The 15,034-nt window shown below is 41.6% G+C and overlaps 1 protein-coding gene across 3 annotated transcripts in view; it reads right to left on the bottom strand.

Moving 5' to 3' along the window:
• The window catches only part of LOC146618292 (unconventional myosin-Ic-like), a 61,078-nt gene that overhangs the window by 3,764 nt on the left and 42,280 nt on the right, over window positions 1-15,034 (bottom strand). For all 3 annotated transcript variants that reach the window (XM_085371541.1, XM_085371543.1, XM_085371542.1), the window contains 24 exons: window positions 14,604-14,802; window positions 14,101-14,181; window positions 13,650-13,829; window positions 12,508-12,606; window positions 11,867-11,977; window positions 10,682-10,753; window positions 10,368-10,487; window positions 9,174-9,247; window positions 8,881-8,986; window positions 7,706-7,786; window positions 6,896-6,987; window positions 6,657-6,751; window positions 5,122-5,168; window positions 4,959-5,039; window positions 4,341-4,446; window positions 2,845-2,962; window positions 1,880-1,993; window positions 1,659-1,735; window positions 1,491-1,559; window positions 1,305-1,389; window positions 578-737; window positions 367-450; window positions 187-280; window positions 56-111 (listed from right to left, as the gene is read on the bottom strand). In XM_085371541.1, the coding sequence (XP_085227667.1) occupies window positions 56-111; window positions 187-280; window positions 367-450; window positions 578-737; window positions 1,305-1,389; window positions 1,491-1,559; window positions 1,659-1,735; window positions 1,880-1,993; window positions 2,845-2,962; window positions 4,341-4,446; window positions 4,959-5,039; window positions 5,122-5,168; window positions 6,657-6,751; window positions 6,896-6,987; window positions 7,706-7,786; window positions 8,881-8,986; window positions 9,174-9,247; window positions 10,368-10,487; window positions 10,682-10,753; window positions 11,867-11,977; window positions 12,508-12,606; window positions 13,650-13,829; window positions 14,101-14,181; window positions 14,604-14,802 (2,401 nt within the window). The remainder of the gene's footprint in view (window positions 1-55; window positions 112-186; window positions 281-366; window positions 451-577; window positions 738-1,304; window positions 1,390-1,490; window positions 1,560-1,658; window positions 1,736-1,879; window positions 1,994-2,844; window positions 2,963-4,340; window positions 4,447-4,958; window positions 5,040-5,121; window positions 5,169-6,656; window positions 6,752-6,895; window positions 6,988-7,705; window positions 7,787-8,880; window positions 8,987-9,173; window positions 9,248-10,367; window positions 10,488-10,681; window positions 10,754-11,866; window positions 11,978-12,507; window positions 12,607-13,649; window positions 13,830-14,100; window positions 14,182-14,603; window positions 14,803-15,034) is intronic.

Below are 15,034 nucleotides of genomic sequence, written 5' to 3'. Positions count from 1 at the left end.
ATCAGTACATGCTGATGCTGAGCTTGTAGTTAAAACTGTCTAAAGCTTCACTAACCTTCATCTTCTCACTGCCCAGAGCCTGCACAACTTTGGGGTTAATGTTCTCGCCATCTGAATAAGAGCAGACACATTCACTGATCTGAAAGCATTTGTAGCCCGTTGGCTGCAGAGTGAGCAATGGCTTACCGAGTCTGGTGCTGACAAACAGCTTGGGCACGCTCTGTGGGTAGTTGTCCTTCTTGTCTTTGAAGATCTCGCTGGCAATCATCTTCTGCTCCATCTATTCAAAGGCGAGAGTGATGTGAATGAAGCAAGCAGCAAACCAGAAAACTTACAGTGTGATAGAGAGCGCGGGGCAGTCATCACCTGATGTTTCCACTCAGGACTGATCTTCTTGCAGTAACTCCACACCATGTTCTGCATGCACATCTTACGCAAATGCTCAGACGCCTACAGACACACAGAGGTTTCACATTACTTGACTACTGGCTTCAATTTTCACTCATTTTCTATATGAGAAGGTCTTACCAGACAGAACATTTACATGAACATTTTTCAGTCAAATCTGAATTCTGACCTCAGTGAGAGCAGCTGGAGGAGTGGGCCAGCTCTTGTCCAGGACATTTTTGGGCAGGTTCTTGCAGAGGTTCATGAGGAAAGAGTAGCGCACATAATCCAGGAAATACTCGTTCTCTGGACAGCGCTCCTTGTGACGGTAGATGAAGCCTTTGATGAACCTGATGGAGAGACAAGAAAGGAGCTGGAATCATCAAAAACCAGCAACATAAAGTTTCTTCACAGTAATCCTAAGAGAAACATTAGAATGAAACAGCACCCTTATATTTTTTTTTAAAAGAACTCATTGGAACTTTCATAGCTTTCAGAATGTAATGATTAGTTTTTTTCCAATTCATTTACTTCATTGTCTCCCTGACAATTATTCTGCATTTTGTTTCACTTTACTTAAATGATTATTATTAGGACTGATCCTCAAAGCAAGTCTGTTGAGTAAAACACGAAATCTGACTGTTAGTAATTAAGGCAAATGAGGTAAGGTAATAAGGTTGTAATTAAATATGTTTAAATGAAACCAAACAGAGCTTCCCATACTTTACATTTCACAGTCACGCGTAAGCACAATCCTTTGGCAATACTAAAGTGCCAAAAAGCTGCAGTTCCTCTAATCTCCACTTGAGGCTGCTCCAATGGTCCACAGCCTCTGACACAAAAACTTGGTCTCTATGGATAAACGTTTTCATTAAAGTATGGCACCATCTACTGGTTGGATCCGGTATAATCTGTACCTGCGGATTGTATTTGCTGCCTGTCGTCTGCGCTGGGCCCTTCTTCTGGCCAGGATCCCCCTCCACCATGCCTGGACTGCAATAGCTGCCAGATACAGCAAATTCACATAAATAAATGGTTCAGATTTACTGTAAATATGAGATACACATGTATCTCGTGTATAAACTTTATATAAACCTCCCTACCTGAGTTTCTGAGCTTCTGGTATTTGCACTTCTGGCTGTAGCCTTTCCACCCCGCCTGCAGCTTGGTGGCTGTGTGGGGACAGAGGCAACAAGCTCAAACCTGCAGCACATTGTCTGTCAGCAATATAACGGCATTGATGCGTCAGATCGAGACTTGCCAACTCTTACCGAGACTGTGTTTCCTGGTCTCCAGTGCATCCTCTGTGGCAAACAAGGTCTTTGGGAAGCGAATGAAGATTTTGGATCTAAGTGGTTATGAAAGACATGGAATTACAGACACAATAAAGAAAGTCAAAATATGGGACAGTGCTTCTTATTCTACAGGATCTGTGACAGCTGCCAGATATGACAGATTAGTTTTGACATCTTCATCAGACAGTGCAGCTGACCTGCCCATTTTGTACTCCTCAGGCTTGTATCCCAAGTGTTTGACCAATGTGGAAACTCCATCTGACAGCTTCCCGTCCCAGTTAGGCCACGTGCCTGGACACAGGGACTTGTATCTAAACATAAAAAGAAAAAAAACAAAGTAATCATTTGAATTAAATCAAAAACTAAAAGGGTCTGGCTGTTTATAAGACAGCAGGTTAGCCAGCTATTTCTATAGTTTCTATTTGGAGGCCAGCCTTTATTTGTTTGTCTCACCTCTGCCTGATCATTATCAGAGACCCGCTTTTTAACAGATAAAGACATACAGGTAAATAAATGCCTCAGGCGAGCACAAACCAGTCAGAGAAATAATGTGCAATATGTAAGCTTTGTTTGATTTATCTGTAGTAAGACTGCCAAATGATCCCTTTTTCCAGCCTCTGACCTGTGAGGATTTAGTGCTTTTGCCTAACGTCACAGGAAGTAACAAGGAATTTTCTGTTTCCCCTTTTTTGCTTCAGGAAACTTCTTTTTTTCAACCTCTATTCCAAATTAAGTTAGCAATGATAGCAGAAGGTGATTTAAGACACTTTGGCTTAAAAGGCCTCTCACCTGAGAGAAGAATAATAGCTCTACACCAGCATGGGTTTACTGTCATTCAAATCGAGTTTAAATACTGGGAATAGTCACTTTTGAGCAGCTTTGAACTTTTTTCTTGTTTTGCTGCCAATGACTTGGGGTATGAGGAGGAGGTATTGAGACTTTTGGTAGGTGTTAAAAGCTACTATAGTGTACTGAGGTATCCAATGGAATGCAAAGCTCAATACTACGTTGTTCCATAGTTATGAACGAATCTAAATAGTTTTACTTAATAATGTTCAATGAATTACTAAAACTAATGTGTTTCTATGTGAGAATCTTTGTGACCGATAGCTGCGATGACACCAGCAGATGTTGTGGAGACATGTTAGCGGTGGCAGATCACCTCTGCAGGAACACCTCGTAGCGGCGTCTGTAGGCAAAGCCTGCCCTCCTCACCCGCAGATTCTCCATCAGTCCCAGATACTTGACCTGGTGACGGATCAATACTTCATCAAATCGACCTGTGACGGAGAGCAGAGGGAGAGCAGGCTCAGTGAGAAAAATGTGAAAGGCAGCAGAGCAAAATGAACCAGAGAAAACCAGTAAATGCTAAGCAGCAGGAGTGGGAGTGACACAGGACAAAGAAAGAGTGTGAAACCAACAAAAGGCCAACTGTGGAGAGAAACAAAGGGCTGGTCCGATATACTGACGACCACACGGAGAGGTCCACTGCAGCTACTGATGGAGCAGAAAAAAACAAAACAAACAAACAAAAAAACAACAACAACCCCAAATCCAACCTGCTTAGGTCAGAATTTTTGAAATATCAGAATGAATGTGAGGTTTGTGGGGAAATTATTATCTTGTTGAAGCTCCTTTTACTAAAAGTATTGCATAAAGCTGACATTGACCCTCTGAAAAATACTAACACTCATAGCAATCTGAATCGAGCTGACAACAAAAACAACTTTATTACAGGAGTATTTTATTTTGAAAATCTGAATTTATATAGTGTGAAACATTAACAGATACAAATAAAGCAGAATTAAAACTTACTACATGCACTTGAAACATTTTCATGCTGTTGAAATCTAAATTTATGAAGTACACCTAAATGTAAGCTTTGCAATTGGAAAACAATATTAGCACAGGTCTCCACCAAAACAACAGGCTTCTTTGTAAATGTCCAGTAAAGTCACTGGTTTTGTTTGAACAGATTAAAGAGTAGAAAGCTCACATCTGTCAACTGTTTTTATTATCATCACTTAGAGTGGTGATGGCAGCTGGTAGTAATAACAGCAAAAATACCATCATTTTGTTGTAGGGGGGCAATAATATGTGAGAGAGGGTCGGGCGTATGCAGGTACACACAAACAGACATAAATGCTCCCAATTTACTCAACATCTGACACCTATGTGTCACCTCACTGTCTTCCTCGCTTTCCTGGCCTCACACTTATACTCTTTGTTGTGCCCTGGATTTATTATTTATGCTGTGTTTGTGGGGAAAGTATTGTTCCGTAGTTAGATTTTGCATTGAAAAAAAGCAAAGACTAGAAGGAAAAACTGATGATGGATATGTCTGTGAAGGTTCATCGTAGTCTAAGGAGCTTGGAAAGAAAAGCGTCTGGACTTCTCATCCAAGAAGCTTCTTCAGTTCAGAACTGAACTGAACAGATGAGAGGTGAAACGTCTTCAAGCAACTTAAAGAAGTCCAGACGCTTTTCTTTCCAAGCTCTTTAGACTGATGATGGATATGAGATCATTATGAAATCGTGATCCATTAGCTGTCACCGAATGAGGCGAACAATCGATTCAAACATTTAACAACAACATTTGAAAGAATGCGTTCTATCGTGTTCTGCACTACATTAACAGAAAAAGGACTTGAAACCATACCTGACTGCTTGGAGTCATTGGGCTTGATACAGCGCACGTACGACGGCTCCTTGGACATCAGGATCTCCATGAGTTTCGCCAGACTGGCTTTGAACTGGGTGGCTGCCTGGAGGGGCAGACACAGAAATATGATGAATGAGAGGTGGTTAGCAGGGGATAGAGAGATGAAGGCAAGAGGACGCTGGGTGGCAAATGGAGCAAAGACTTAAAAAGATAAAAAGTGACGAGGAGAAGAGCAAACTGAAGCCTGCTGACAGAGAGGATGAGCTAAGAAGAGCAACGTCAGCAGGGGGCGGCGATGTGACGGCAAGCCCAGCTGACACTGAACACTGGGCCCAGTGTGGAGTACTGGGACTCTTAACCCGCCAGCCTGTGACAGGTCCTGTGTGAGTGAGCGTGCATGGAGGACATACAAGTGTCAGGGAATTCCTCAGTGAGTGGGTAGCCACAGAGAATCCCCATCAGACCGCCCACTCAGCACTGGAGAGGGGAAACACACCACTGTTTGTTTTGCTGTGGGAAAGTATGCTGGGACGCAAACAAGGAAAAACACGGCAGACCTCAGGAAACCTCAGAAATTGAAGCAGGGAGGCACAGATGGACACTGAGGTATCTCACCGTATCAGGACGCTTCTTGTCACTCAGCTCTTCCCTGTTAAAGCACTGCGTCAGGATCTTGTTCTCTGACATACACATGACCTGCAGACACACACACGCAGGGTACGTTTAGCCTGAACGTCAACTCTGGGAGAGAAAATGGTTCGCTTAAACTCTGTCTCACCTCTTTTAGGTTCCTGAAGAGCAGGTCGTTGTTCTTGTCCAAAAATCCTGAAAGGAGAAAGAGTCAGATGTGAAAATGCAATACCTCACATTAACACTCATCACTGGCCCACTGCTCTGACTTTCTCTTCTTCAAATGTGTGAGAGAAAAAAAATCCAGATTCTCCGATTATTTCTTGGTCTTCCTTCAAAGGGAAAAACTCCCAATGCAGCAAGCGAGCTAAAACAATAATAATACTAATAAAAAAAAAATCAAACAAACAGTGGTACATTTTCAATTTAGACAGACTGAAGAGTTTTCTAATACTGAATTTGATTTTATACCACAGTAAATAAAAATTTTATTTTCTGATTTTCCAGCTGTAACAAGTTCAATTGAGGATCTTTCAAAGTGGTCTTAAAGCGGATCTATGTGACTTTTCCTCATTTCCTTTCATATATGACCCTGTTACAATGTAATGTAATGTAAATGCTCATTTTAACCACGGCAAACAGCTCAAGATCAGTGTAGGTACAAGTAGTCACTGAAACTTAGGGTTCGGGCTGATGCTTCTTTCTACTCTTGGCTCAGCGTTACATTATTCAAAGTGGATACCTCTAATATGGTCAGGCCCCAGCCAACTGCTATTCAAATACTTTGTTAGTGAGGGGCATCCAGTCACAAGAACGTTGTCTTGTTTCAGTCAGACGTTAAACTAAAAGGCTGCATGAAGTCCTGGGATAAGCAAATACGTAAGGATAATTTTGGACTGTGAATTATGCAAAGTTACTGAATTAAAGTTTAAAAATGTGAACAGAATAGGTTACCTTTAACAGCTTGCTTAATAGCAAATAAAGCCGATATATTTAGAGTTGTATCTAAATGTACTTACTACTACTACAGGTTAATTTGACGGATAACGTAACTACTAACTGTATGCTTTCTCTGTTAAGGTGAGCCTTCCAAATTGGTGAATTAACCTTTTTCAAGCAAGGTTCATAAGAAGTAAGCAGGATTTTCATAAGAAGTACTTTCACACAGTGCATTTGTGGCTAACTAGCTTGTTGCTTCTGAAATGTTGACCCAGGGCAACATTAAGAATAAGGGTTCAAAATTGCTACTTGTTACGTTTGAATGTCAAGAAGATGGTCAGAAACTGGATTATTTATATAACTTTATAAAAAAAATCCGTCACATCACTGCTACAAACAAACTGTGCAAGAACAGGCCTGATGTATGTGATTTTGTTATGTGAAGTATTAGAGCTTCTGTAAGTCTGCTCAGAGCTTTTACCATTTACTGGGAGTATTATCAAACAGTACTGGTATTTAGTACTGGAAAGGAGTCTGACATGCCTGACTGCTTTGCCAAATTCACCACAATAACAAACATGCAACGGCACGAGGTCATGCTGTCCTTGGCTGTTTTTTTCCACTTAGAAAAAAGAAGCACTACTTTGATGTTGACACTGTTCACAGCAGTACACTCTCACATCAACACAACCACACACATATACATATATATATATATATATAAATACACACACACACACACACCGTTGACATTGTAGTTAACCTCCCCAGCGTAATGCAGCAGTCTGAATTCATCACGGCCCATTACCTTCCGGGTCTTTGCATCTGCCAGTTTGTGACTGCAGGGAAGAACACAAACAAACAACGTGGATTTACCAGGAAATAAACTGGATACATTTAATAGTTCAAAGTCTGACAAGCTGAACTTTATGTGAGATCACACTGTATAAGCTGTGGATGAGAAGAGAGAATATCAAACTAACGTGACAAAGTGTGCGTGTCCGCCCACGGTGTCCTCCAGCTTCTCTAGGAAGGTCAAGTCACTGGCATCTCCGGGCCTCAGACACTCCTCATCCTGTGACACATGAACAGAGAGGTCAAATATTGTGACTACAAACTCTCAGAGTTTGGCTGTCACACTTGCCTGTTGTGTCCTGTGTATTAAAGGTCAGGTACAAAAGGTCTTGTTCACTTGTCTAACAAAAGGTGTAATTTTCACTGAGGTAAGCAGGAACATCTCCCTTTCACATTTTAAAATCATAACTTTCCTCTTAATCTTTGGGTATATGTTTGATTTTCTCCCTAAAATGTCTCTAAACACAAAAAATAAGTTTGATTCATTCATATAGTAACATATCTAAATATAGATGATACATGGTGAGCTTCTTTATAGCAGTCACTGAACAGCCAACACTGGACCCACAGTGCGCAGTGGTTAGCAGCGCTCGCCTTGCAGGAAGAGGTTTGTGGTTTGAATCTGCTGTTGTCTGAGGAGCTTGCAGACTGAAGTGTTCTGTCACTTTTCAACCAAATTCACCACATCTTTGTTTGTTTTTTTCCCCCCGATTTTACATTTTTAGTTTTTGCTTCGACTGTCACTCTCAGGCCTACGCACTAAATAAGAAGCTGGAGACAAAAGTCTATGTGCTTGTCTATGCATGGATTATTCCTGTTTGTCTGATATGTTCCACTAAAGACTATTCTTTTTAATATGCTCACCCATAGATTCTTTAAATATTTCTGCTTCTAGACCACATAAGCAATAAGTGAGAGGGACTAGCATATCTCCTCACCAGAATGGAGATGATGCCTTTAAACTTCTCCTCCACCAGGTCACAGATTATCTTGTTGTTGAAGTACTGCACTGGCTCCCACTGGAAATGCACAAAAGTTATGGTTAGAGATCATTAAGAGAAAAAAAATGACTGATTGCTGAGCAGCTCAACGATCTGCTGCACAGATAGGAAAAAGAAATCATTAATAGATTTTTTTCTCATTAAAATCTGAGCTGCCACCAGAAATTGATAAGACCAAGACACAAAACAACTTGAAAGCACAAGAATCAAAATCACAGTGCACCCCAGGCTGAGTGTGGTGGTTGCAGGTCCTGTTACCTGTTAGCACAGTCAAACTATTTCCACTGAGACGGCAGAGAGAGAGGGGGAGAGCGAGAGATATCAGATAAGAATGGACTCTTTGAGAAGAGAATCCAAGCTTCTCCCACAACTTGTTTGCTCTCTGACCACACAGACATTTACATTAGAATGAAAACAAGATGCTCTTGTTCTGAAGGGCCAAACAAAATCAAAATTCAATGAATATAAATGAGGAGAATAAGAGTAAGTGAGGAGAACAGTCAGCATCTTGAAACATCTTTCAGTGCAGACCTGTTTTGACATGTAATCTTCTTAAGAGGTTGAAATTTTTAATCTGTAAATAAAAGGCCCCCACCTCCCTCACCTCAACCAATAAGAGGGCTTCATTTCTAATGGGTCTGCATCTTCTAAAAATATGTGCACTTTCTCTAAATTACTTTGAGTTTAGACTCTGAGGGGGAAAAAAGCAGAACAGTGAATTCAATTATCGGCTTTACTTTGGAAAACTGCAGACACAATTGCATTAGGAGCTCTTTGCAGAGCCTGAACTCTCACTGACCCACTGATGAAAACAAACTGTGGAAAAAGTAAATAAGAAATCTTTAAAGCATGAGCAGAGCGGTGCACAGAGTAGGGAAACCCCTGCACAAAATTTTTAAAAAAAAGAGAAAAAAATTCTACATGTACATTTGCTGCAGCTGAACAAGCAAACAGCAGGTTTTTTACATATGGAAAAGGTCCACGGCCATCACTGTCTAAGCTTTCTGAAACCAGACCTGAGGAACACATGGTACTTTTAATGGGAAACTACATATGACAACAGGTCGATCACAGCAGGTGTATGGGCACTGAGACAGAGAGCAGTGTCTGACCGTGATGCCTTCGGCCTCGTACTCGTCCTGCTCCGACTTCAGGGTGAGCTCGATGAAGAGCTGCTGCAGCTTCTCGTTACAATAGTTGATGCAGAACTGCTCAAAGCTGACACATGCAACAAACGAGACAGATAAGACAAAGCAAGGAGACATGTTGATTCTAGTTTATTATGTCACACTGTTCACAGAGTAGACGACAATGGAAGTGGAACACATCCAAATGAGTTCATCTAAGTTTTTTAGCACACAAAAAGGGGAAAAGGATTCATTGGCTAATTTGGGGGTAGTTGTACCTGTTGTGCTGGAAGACCTCAAAGCCATAGATATCCAGCAGACCAATGACACTGTAATTCTTGGAAGAGTCGCTCTGTTAGAAAAAACAAACAAAAAACGCATTTGTAATATACAGGAAAAGGAAAGTCCCAGCATACAATAAACACCATTTCATCATCTAAAGAAACTGCTGTTATGCTGCTCAGAACAATACTACCAATGAGGTTGAGCAATACAGTAAATCAGACCAGTGCTAGCATTTATATAATAACTGGATTGAATAATATTCTGCAGAAATAAAACATTAAGATAGATAACTGCTATGGCATTAATGTACTGAGAGGTTGGAAAAGAATTTGTAAAGTAATGAATTTAGAGGAAGACTCTAAACTTAATTTAAAACCAAGTATGTTAGCTACTCTCTTTCACTGGCTAAAAAAAATAAAAAAACCAGACGTCTACCTCTTGTTTTCTGCACTATAATAAGTTTGTTTTTAAGCCTCGAGATTTAAAGGTAATGGTTCATATTAGATGGATTAATTCTTGAGGATAAAAGAATTAAAGAAAACATAAAAGTTAAATTTATGGGAATAGAAAACAAGCTAAAACTGGTAGAGTTTCTTTTCTTTCTTTCTTTTTTGAAAATGGGATTATTTCACGTAACAGGTGTGATAATACAAAAAAAAAAAAGTGTATATTCATGACAAATGTGAAACTATAGAAATAAGAAATGCACTCAATGTATATGAACATGTGCAGCGTCCAGCATGTATGATGGCCGTTATTAGTGCGCTTTTTGATATGGCTTGAAACTTTGTCTATACATTTTTAATTTTTGGTGCAGTTAAACTAAGGGTAGCTTTATAAATTTATCAATAAACACATTTTATTAAGGAAAATCACAGGTTAAGATTTAAACTTTAAAGCTTCATGGTCTTCGTTGAAACATTTTGGGCAAAAAACAGGAACAAAAACAGATTTTATAAATTCTTTTAATTTGAATCTATTTGTGTTCAAGTTGTTACCAGTAAGGTACTACAGGACATGATACAAGACTGTGCCCACAAGGTGGAGCTGTGCCGTAACAATACAGGGACACTGATGTGCTCTGTGCTACAGTAATCAGTGTGGCAGATGTAGTAACTGACTCCAGGTTAAACAGAAAAGTACGGTGAACTGAAAACATTATCAACTGTATGTATGAGTGTGTATACCGTGTATGTCAGCGACGCGTTGATCTTGTTAACTAGCCAGGTGAAGGTGCGTCCATACACGGCTTTGGCTAAAGCGTCCCGGGCTGACGATGCCTGCTCGAGGTTCAGCGGGCTCATCAGCTGATGATGAAACACACAGAGAGACAGGAAGGTGAGAGACAAGTGCAGACAAGCAAAGACTGACAAAACCAGAGTTACACGGGGCTCAGCAGGGACAGTTAGACAAATCACTGTATTAGAGCAGACATTACACACACAGGAAGGCTTTGTAAACAAATGCTTATCGCACAATGAGAGTGTGTATCCAAACCCACCTCCTCTCCCTTTGCAATGATCTTCTTGTGTGTGAGCGCCTCCGTCAGCACCGACACATTCACTCCTAACAACTGGAAAAAAGCACGGCAGCGTTAGGAAGCTACACGGTGACACACACAGACATCTTGCTGGTCGGCAGTGACGCACTGCTCTGGTATCTGCACATTAGGTCTGACTCCTGGTCTAACTGGAAGACTAAAGGCATGAATGAGAGCCTTCTCTGTGGAAAGTAATGATAGGATCATATCGCATGCTTGACAAATTAAAGAGCGGGGCCCATATTTCCACAAAGTCAGCTCTAACCTGCCAGAAGAAGTGAGGGCAGTTTCTTTTTTTTGGGCAATACCCGATTAGAAAACATTTAGTAAGCAGCAGAAATATAGTTGTGAGAAACACTGAATTCAGACACTTAGACAATAATACTGAATTCAACTCTACATGTTAGGAACATGTAGAGTCCGAAAAAGTCACTTGGATGGGTGACGAAACGTTTCTCGCACTGAAAACGCTACGTCCAGATGAACAGAATCAGCCTTTTGGGGCAAAAGGTGAACTTTGACCTTTTATAACCAAAATCTCGCCTTGTGTGAAAATGTTCCCTCATATGCACGTGAACGTTATATGGCACAAAATGTTTTGACAGATCGCCGTTACCAAACCAGCTCATCTCAGTCCAAATCAACCTTTTTCACAGAATGTTTTCAAACCCCCAAAAGGCAGCACTAACAAAGTGAGACGGACGTGTTACAGGGACTTTTAACCTTTGACCCCATAACACAAAACAAAACAACGTTGAATCTAAGTTAAGGTTTATGTTAAATTTAAACATAAGAAGAAGGGACAGATGAATGGTCTGGAAGCAGACTGCATTCAGCCTTGACTGCTGCCTGTGTGGAGGCACAAGCAGTTATCAAGTGAATAGGACAGTTTGAATAGCTATTAACGTTCTCGGCAGACTGCTGAAAATTATTACCTAAAGCAGCTCAATAGATGTTTGTCAAAGTTTGCTTGAAGTGAAAAGAAATGTGCAATTTGTCTGCCTCATACAGGATACCTTATATGTGACACTCAATCCTTCTGTTTTCACTTTTGTTCTGCTTTCCATGAGGGACTTGTCTGAAAACTAAAAGCCCTGTTGCTTTTATGTGGCGCTGAGCGTGTTCGTGATCCTAACATTGTCTTACCCTGGCCAGGTACTTTATCTGTATGTCAGAGGTGATGCAGGCATTGCTGTCTTCTCCGCCGTACTGCACATTGCCGAGATGGAGAACGCTGGCGATTATGTTCAGCAGCTCCTACGCAGAGACGGAGGGAACAGGAGTGAGAAAAAAGGAGAAGAACAAAGGGTTGTGGCGTGATAAGATTAACCTGAAGTTACTACCGAGGCTATCTTTATGAGACTGATACGAGCTGCTTTGATTAAAGTTAAGATCCGGAGAGAACAGGAATCCAAGTATCAAACCGGAGCTGCACACACACACTCTCACACCTGTTCTTCACTTTATGAGCAGTGTGGGATCTCAAAGAGCTTTGGAGGCGAGCCCAGGCTCACGAACATGTAGGAAGACTCCCACGCTGAGCTCAAGAAACATCTCACTTTAGAATAACAGCCACACACACACACACACAAATCACACAAACACTCTCAGCAACAAACGCCCACAGAGTAGCAGAAACAACCCCCTCAGGCACACACAGTTCAGTGTTTGCAGCACAGCCTGTAGTAAAAACTGTTCCATGGGCATTAATGCACACTGGATTATCCATGCTAAACTTATATGTTCCTACAAAACTAAATACGTGCCAGCGTGGCCTTCGTCCTCACCTCCACCTCGTTCTCACTGAAGCCAATCACAGTCAAGGCTTTCCTCACTACCTTCCAGTCACTGCGATCGTTGATGGAGCTCACTTTGGGACAGTTTCCCTGTGGAAAGAAGAAAAACATGTGAACGACCTAAAGCACTTTAAACATGCTGCTTATTTACAGTCAGTTTTAGCTTTTCATCCCCTTTATTAAATATGTCCAGCAAACCCTACAAAGCAGCTAATGTGCAAATTGCTGTTTACAGGTAAAGTAAACACCTACTTATATGTGAGCTAAACACCTATTTAGACAAACACAAATGTGAGGTGCTCTGCTCGGTAGCTGCTGGGAGGGGGAGAGTTCAGCTAGTGCCTTAAAGGCAGACCGCTCCCCTGAGGACCCCTCCGCACCTTGTACCGTGAGGCTATTAGCCAAGCTCCCATTAGGACAAGCACACAGTGCAGGCCAGTGGTTTCTGGCAGGTCGCAGAGAGAGAGAGTGAATCTTTACAAACCAGTTATTCATCAGCAATGTTTCTCTTCCCATCCAATTGTGAGAAAGCAGTTCCTCCTGAGCAGGTAGCATGCAGTCTTATTAGCCAAACCAAACACTTCTATTTTATGATTAATAGCAACCTTTCTTTTTTAACATGTTGATTACTATCCTAGACACCCCTCAAAAAAACCCCAACCCACAGTTTAGGAACTGTACTTGTCATTCCTCTGCTGTCCTCACTGCTTTAAAGCAGCCAAGCTATGTTGAAGCTAGTGCTGTTTGGTCATGAGATAATCCAAGGAGGACCTTAGGTTACCTCATGATCTCTGTAATAGCAACACACACACACACACACACACACACACACACACACACACACACACACACACACACACACACACACACACACACACACACACACACACACACACACACACACACACACACACACACTTTTAAGCATTTTCACATAGGAGGAGCTGCATAGCAATTTTTCTGATGGACTCTTTTTGACTGTAGTTTCCAAAAAGACCAAGTTAGAATACATGAATGGACAGCACTAACACTGCTAACACTAAGGATTATGATCACATCCATGATGATAAGATGCTCAATAAAAACTCAGATGAGCTGCACCACAAACACGAGTTCAGGTACTACGTTCTTACTTTGATCAGGTACTGGTACTGCTGCGGGTTCCTCTCCAGGCCCAGGTGTCTGAGAAGGTCTTCCTCTCCCCCTTCGATCAACTGGTAGAAAATGTGGAAGTTTCTCTCCCCGTGGTTCTGGTGGACCACACGCGACTTCTCCAGCAGATAGTTGATGATGTGACCTCCCACTGGGGCTCCCTGCCGACGGAACAAAGGCCAGAGAGGGAGGGGGGACGAAGGGGAGGAGGCAGAGAGGGTGAGGCTGGGGTACTGAGGTGTGATTTGGGGTTGATATTAACATGCAGGTTCCATGGGGATTTTCATATTTTTCATATTTTATGTTTCTTTTAAAAATAATGCATTAATCGATTCTCATGCTCGAGTGTCGAAATACAGCAGCTACATTTGAGATTCTACTTGCTGCACTGCTTAAAGTAGCTGTCAGTATAAATCACCGTGATGTGCTCACCTTGAAGTCAAACTGAATGTCCATGTACTTGCCAAAGCGGCTCGAGTTGTCATTACGCAACGTCTTGGCATTGCCGAAAGCCTGGAAGGAGGACAGAGTGGAGTGGGATAAGGAGCAGAGCGATGATTGATAGATTAAAGAGGTAGAGATAACAGAAAAATGGAGAGAACAAGTGTGATAAGGACGGGTTGACAGACGAGGAAAAAGCAGGAAAGGAAGGAGAAAGCCGCAGCCATTAGACTCCCTGCGGTGTCTGTCTAGGACAGTAGCACAGATTACAGGGTACAGGGCATGCACACACACTTAAAGACATCTGGAACACATCTGGCTGAGACATAGAGACACCTAAACAAGCGCTCATGAAAGCTCCGGTGCTTGTGGACTGCCTTCATCCTCCAAAATAAAGGTTTTTATCTAAACACACCATCATTAATTAAGTTATTCAAAATTAAGAAAAAATATTTTTGGCCATTATTTTTAGCCAAAATGGCACAATGTCTCACCTCGAGCACAGGATTGGACTGCAGCAGGCGGTCCTTCACCGTCTGCACCTGCTCGCTGGCTGGACAGGTGACAGCATAGTACTGCAGGATCTTCTTGGACGCCTCAGTCTTCCCGGCACCGCTCTCCCCTGAGATCAGAATGCACTGGTCCTTCCCCTCCGTCCTCATGGAGCGGTATGAGTTGTCTGCCACTGCATAGCTGGAGGAGTGGAGCAGAAATAAATTCATCATGACTGTAAATTACAGTTTCAATAGTTATGATTACCAATGATAAATATTTTTAAAGACGATTTTACTCTTTAAAAAAAAAGAAAAAAAAAGAGGGCAGATCAAGAGGTGAAATGCAAATAAAATTAAACACATGATTACTGTTCAGTCATGATGATGAAAAAAAAATGCTGTGCTGGGATAACTTGGAAAACTTGCGTTAG

This window comes from Diplotaxodon limnothrissa, linkage group LG14, assembly GCF_057381915.1.
Source record: "Diplotaxodon limnothrissa isolate DT_005_m linkage group LG14, D_limnothrissa_male_GT1.1, whole genome shotgun sequence".
Classification (NCBI taxonomy): domain Eukaryota; kingdom Metazoa; phylum Chordata; class Actinopteri; order Cichliformes; family Cichlidae; genus Diplotaxodon; species Diplotaxodon limnothrissa.
The sequence above is the reverse complement of the archived record's forward strand: the minus strand, read 5'-3'. Positions and strand labels throughout refer to the sequence as shown.